General features: G+C 35.6%; 1 protein-coding gene across 11 annotated transcripts; it reads right to left on the bottom strand.

The window, feature by feature from the left end:
• LOC110886784 lies at nucleotides 1-3,360 on the bottom strand. Of its 11 annotated transcripts, none has more exons than XR_004870026.1 (8): nucleotides 3,190-3,360; nucleotides 2,430-2,545; nucleotides 2,236-2,309; nucleotides 1,440-1,583; nucleotides 1,243-1,359; nucleotides 1,081-1,128; nucleotides 434-1,002; nucleotides 1-243 (listed from the first exon to the last, which is right to left on the bottom strand). XR_004870026.1 is itself a non-coding variant. In XM_035978827.1 (8 exons), exons 2-8 carry the CDS (start codon nucleotides 2,534-2,536, stop codon nucleotides 233-235), a joined length of 603 nt encoding a protein of 200 aa, XP_035834720.1. In that variant the 5' UTR covers nucleotides 2,537-2,545; nucleotides 3,190-3,351; the 3' UTR covers nucleotides 1-232. The 11 variants fall into 11 exon arrangements, 6 of the variants coding, with proteins under 6 accessions (XP_035834720.1, XP_035834719.1, XP_035834724.1 ...); XR_004870028.1 differs by having other exon boundaries at nucleotides 901-1,002; nucleotides 1,081-1,118; nucleotides 3,190-3,349; XR_004870029.1 differs by having other exon boundaries at nucleotides 901-1,002; nucleotides 1,081-1,118; nucleotides 1,440-1,630; nucleotides 3,190-3,342.
• Nucleotides 3,361-5,913: the final 2,553 nt, after the last annotated feature.

Here is a 5,913-nt window from a genome sequence, read left to right as displayed (position 1 = left end):
GAATGGAAAGGAAAAAATCAAAGTCAACAAACAAGTAGTATTTTACACAAGTCAACCTCCACAAAGAGAGATAAATGTACTTAACAAAGTCAACCAACAACTATTTAACATAGTCAACCAAAAGACGATGACAGAAAACATAGTCAACCAAAATATGTAAAGTTGGAGTGGATCGGATCACAAAATGCCAACTTTAGACTTGATCGGATCACAAAATGCCATGAGCGCACCTTCAATCTATCTCTACAACAACAAAAAACAACTGATGATTGGTAGGCCTTAAAACTATGGTGGTTACTAAAAAGCTAACTGAAATTACAATTAAAGCCCCCCGGCCCAAACATCTTTAATTGGGTAAGGAGCTGAGATTACTTTTATATTGAATATGATTACAATGAATGATTAACCTTTGCCTAAATATTATCATACTTACCTTTGCTTAAATATTAGGCCAACAATTCATCATCTTGCGGTCCGTAAGCCAAAAGGCTATACGATGCGTAAGAGTTTTTTACTGAAGTGTTGTTGATTTCAAAATTTTAATCAAAACTAGTGCTGCTTGCCAAAATATTTCACAATTGATGCCATTGCCATTCAAAATGGCGATTTTTATGGACTTCTAGGCTGTGCAGAACTTTTCAGGGAATTCCAGGCTTTTGCAGTGAATTGCAGGACCATTCATTGGCCCAGGAAGTATCAGCCATTACAAATGGCGAATTTCCTACACAAATGCCAATTAGAATGGCGATTTTTTTTAATCCTGCACATAAGCCATTAGAAATGGCGAATTTTTTTGAAAGCTGCACGTAGCGCCATTGTTAATGGCAAAAAGGTGAATTTATGCAGAAAAAGCCATGAATGCAAGACCTTAATGTTCAAACTGATTAGATTGAAATTTACCAACTTCCTCGTATATAACTTCAGTATCATGAGAGCTATATTGTGTTTCTCTTGCTATATTGTGTTTCTCTTTGTCTTCCTGGAGGTGCTTGATATAGGGCACTACAATCAATTGATAGAAACCATGGATTTAATAGTGAAATTATTTAAAAAATATTGGCAAACAAAAGCTTTCTTTACCATGTAGCAGTACAACTTTCCAAAATTTGACATAAATCCTATGGACAACCACCCATGAAATCAGAGTCAGTTTTATGAATAGTTTGTTTGTTTTTTTTTTTTTTTTTTTTTTTTGTAAAGCATATTGATGGTTGATATAGTTAAAAATTTAGGATCACAAACCTGGGTAGACATAGCTCTTGGTGCATTGGGTGATAAGATTGGACATACATATCTCTTGGTTTTCAATATCATTAATCTTATTTGTCTGGTCTACCCCTTTATTATCTATAGGCACATCTTCAAAATGAAAATAGATGCTAATTAGATTATTAGTTCTAGATCTATTTAATAAATTTAGAGCAAGTGATGAAACCGACGAAAATAAACAAATCTTTGGTAGAAGTTGTATCGTTGGGCACTGGGATATGTATCCCACTTTTTCGCAATACACCATAATGGAGCTCTGATATACTTTGTTCTAGCCAGTTCAGAGTACTCTTTGAGCAAGTCATATGCAACATCTGCAAGTAGGGTACTCTTTGAGCAAGTCATATGCAACATCTCCAGCCTACAAGTCCATAAAAAATGGCCATTTTGAATGGCAATGGCATCAATTGTGAAATATTTTGGCAAGCAGCACTAGTTTTGATTAAATTTTTGAAATCAGAAGCACTTCAGTAAAAAAACTCGGTGCGCAAAGGTCACTCTAAGGCTAAATAAATTAGCATGTTGACACTTTTAGTCCATCCACATTCAAACTTTCAATAATTGGCAAAAATAGTCCCTCTCGTCCAACATTTGGCACAATTGAGAGTATGGACACGTTTCAGTATATAACCGGACACGAATTTACGAGGTGTTACATGGACACTTGTACAATGTACTTTGTAATAATCGTTTTATACTCCCAAGACTTCCGTTGTGTTAATTGTGAATAGCTATATCAATTTATCACATATAAACCCCAAATCCGGGCCCACCGGGAAATCAGGGTGTGACATTTATGATTCGATAAAAATATATCCAAGGTTTTACAACAAAGCACAATCTTCAAATGAAGCTGTTGCGTTTATGAGAAAGTTGAATGTCACTTCACATTTTCAAACAGTTGAAGGTTGCATATAATATAAGGATCATCACAATAACGAGTAAAGAGAGTAAAGAGTAACTAACGTATATGAAAGTAGTCTAATCCACTTGCTAGCATAAGCTTTCTGGATCTAATCTCTTCAAAGCAAATAAAATGACTGTAAAAAAAGAACAACGAAATCAACAACCATTTAGCATTAAACCAATTATTAATCACCATTACAAATACAAATCGACCATGCATTTTTGCTATATGCATAACGATTATAGCACATTACCATTGCATCTCAATTAGCAAAAGTAAGACCAATGGTTCTGGTCTGACAACATACTTCAAAAAGCAAGATATCAAGTCCCAATAAACCTCAATCTCCTTCAAGTGCATGGAGCTTTTCTGCACAATAAGGGAAAAAATATCAAAATAAACATTAGAGAGTGTTCACTTTGTCTCCACTAAGATTAGTTTATTTTAAGTTGAATAAATTACGATTTTGGCTCTCGTGGTTATATCACTTTTACCCTTTTAGTCTAAATTTTTTTTTTACATTAGAGCGCCCAACATATTTTTTTCTAACCCTTTTGGCCCCTAACACTAACCTCATCCATTAAATGTTAGGGGTCAAAAGAGTTAGAAAAAAAGACGTTAGGGGCTCAGGTATTAAAAAATTCTTTTTTTTTTGCTAAAAGAGTAAAAGTGATATAACCACAGTGCCAAAAATCATAATTTACTCTTTTAAGTTTAACTTCAGTTTTGTGCAACAAACCACTACAGAATAAATAACAATCACATAAGCTAAATATTTATTTATATAAGAAACTGAAAATAAAGTTTCAAACACGAAAACTCTTCTTCCGTTAACAGATCCCTTGAAAGTTTCAAAAAAAAATCATCACTTGTTAACATGAAAATAATATATTTGGAAAAATAGATTGGTAATTTAGAAAATGAAGAGGAAAAAATATAAAAACCATATTTAAACGGATTATACTAATAACATAAATAATTTATTTAATAGAGAAGCTGAATTTATTTATTACCTAAATAATTTATCTCTTCTTTCTTCTTCAGAGCAGAAAACAAAAGAGAGTATACAATGGAGACTAGATGCGTAGAGAGAGAGAGTTGTGAGGGGTTTTATACACAGCCCACTGGACCGATGGATCGAAGGGTCATTGTCGATTCACGGGATGATGAAGTAGGTATGGCATTTGATGTTCTGTTTAATTAATTATTATTATTCTGATGAAGTAGGTGTACCCACCATGTCCAGGTATCTGAATAATTATTATTATTTTTCTGATGAAGTAGGGTACACATCGCAGTGGTTTTTAAATAATATTTATTTTTAACATTCTGGTGGTTCAATAACAATTGTACTTTATGCATAATATGGTTGTATGGTAGTTTTTGAAAGGTTTTCAAAAGCTGTGGGCTGGGTTTTCTGGTCAACCTTTACACGTGTTGGTTGTTCTTCTCTTGCTTGCCACGTGTTCCACACCACCGACGACAACAAAATCAGATAACACATCTTAAACCGTGGGGTATGGGTTGGGGGTATGGTACGACACGTGGAGTATGGGACACCCAAGACCAAAAGCTAATTTCAAAGGGGTATGGTGGGGCGTGGCGTGGCTAGTGCTCTTGACCAATGAGGTTTCACCATGTCATATGGGTAGCCCCGCCCCACGCCCGGGCTAAATCCCACGCCAATGGGGCCACGCTCAAACCCAAGCCCACCCTAGGTGGTGACTTGGATGTTTCTCTCCAACCCACGCCCCAACCCCCACCCCATACCCCATAGTCTTAGGGTTTAGCCTACCTTTCACTTTCCATCATCCATGCAATCAACCACGCATCATAGACCGGAACAGCAGGAACGGCGCCCACCAGCGATCGGAACAGAACAGCAGTAGCAGAGAGAAGCATAAACACTGTTGGTCTCCCCACACAATCTAAACAATTAACAAGTTGGGCTTGCAGTGTTCGAACCTCGGACATACACTAAGCTGCGCCCCTGGAAAGGGATGAAGATTAGCATGCTAGAATTTAGACTGGTGAACTTGCATAGTGAAGTCAAAATGTCTAATTTCTTGACCATTTGCAGATTGTCAAAATCAAGGGCATCAAGAGAAGTTTAACGATGTCTAAATCGTGTATTAGTTCATGGATATTGATTTGCATCAAATCATTCGATCGTCACGACCATTAACAAGCAACCATTGTCAAGCAAGTTCAAAACACATCATAGATCCCGACGCGCCTATATTTTTTATGTTCAAATGACCTAAATAATCTTGTTTTATTGCAGTATTTTCTGTATCCGTGTAAACACAGGTGCAGAAGTGTTGTATCCAGTACCACTGCATCTTGATCTCTTATCCGACAAGGTTGGGCCCCCTTGTTGCATGTTATCCAGTGCCGTTTATGTATAAATCACGTGTTATCTATTTAGAAATATGAAGGTTTCCAACTTGAATCCCGCCAACGAGCACAGTCGAGGGTCACATCTGTCGTAGTCAATAACGCATTCCGACCTCCCACATTTACTAATGAAACCACTGTTCTAGCACTAGCATTACCCCGGGCAAATGTCTACACAATCTTTTGGCTGATGCATCAGCTACCGGACGCTATAAATGTACTTTTCGGCAATGAAAAAAGTAACAAGCAAGTGCAAAAGTGGAAAATTATTGAATTCAATAACCAAAAACTATTAAACGGGGTCAAATGATCAGTTTTATTAGACGGGTAAGGCGGGTAAGTTGTCTAAGATGTTGTTTATTTGTTTATAATAGTATGCAGCTTTAAGATGTTGTAAGTTGTAACACATATGTTAATAAACTAGTATTAGTACGTTAACTAAGATGCGATACTCATAATTATTGAATTTTGCCTCTTTCATTGTTCAATGTAACTCACGTGTATTATTTTATAAAGCTTGTTTCTTTTTATCATTTTCCAAAACATTGTAGTAACTAGCTTATCACCTAGGTAGGAAAAATTGATTTACATTAATTATATTATAAGTTTATAAATAGTATAATAATACAAACAAAGTGATATATTACTATTAACGGTAAATAACTAATAACTTGATAACATGATTTTTTTCGATGATCAGTCTCCAACTTTAGAAACTTTTCTTTACTCAATTTGGCTGGTCCATGCACCTACTGTTTCCCTTGTAGTTGAAAGTTCACCTAAAATGCCCTTTAATATGTTGTTTCCAATCCATAATTGTCCAACTGATTACCAGGTGAATTCATTCTATAGATTATACTATGTGATGATACACTTGAAAACCCTATCCATTATTTGTGCTCTTCAATACGCACGCCACACTAAATGTGTGCTTGTACTTTCATGATTATTATAAGGCTAGAGGGTATGGTGATGGTCCTCTAAGGGAGGATGATCCGCCACGTAGGCGCCACGTCATAGTCCTCCCAAAGATGGTCCATCCCACAAAACTAGAGGGCATGGAGGATGGTCCTAGTCATAGTCCTCCCCACCACTTTTATATTTTTTATTTTTTTAATCTTTTACTTTTTTTTAACATTTAACAAATAAACTAACAATATATTTTCATTAATATTAAAAACACATTACATAAACTAAAAAAAAAAAAACTTAAATTGAAACCGTGTTGAGCTGTAAAGTGTAGACACTACACACTTCTGACCTTCATATGTATCAAATCACCGACTCTGTGTTCTTCTTCTTCATAACCAGTGAAGAAGATATATCATTCATCAATAACT

Source organism: Helianthus annuus, chromosome 10, assembly GCF_002127325.2.
Source record: "Helianthus annuus cultivar XRQ/B chromosome 10, HanXRQr2.0-SUNRISE, whole genome shotgun sequence".
In the NCBI taxonomy this organism is placed as follows: Eukaryota; Viridiplantae; Streptophyta; class Magnoliopsida; order Asterales; family Asteraceae; genus Helianthus; species Helianthus annuus.
The sequence above is the reverse complement of the archived record's forward strand: the minus strand, read 5'-3'. Positions and strand labels throughout refer to the sequence as shown.

Bases quoted from the DNA above. Each gene is read 5' to 3' on its own strand.
- LOC110886784 (XM_035978826.1), bottom strand. From the start codon at position 2,536: ATGCACTTGAAGGAGATTGAGGTTTATTGGGACTTGATATCTTGCTTT. The intron at 1,584-2,235 runs GTTAGTTACTCT...CCCTACTTGCAG, and splicing joins ATTAGACTACTTTCATATAC to ATGTTGCATATGACTTGCTC. The intron at 1,360-1,439 runs GTCGGTTTCATC...TTCATTTTGAAG, and splicing joins CCAAAGATTTGTTTATTTTC to ATGTGCCTATAGATAATAAA.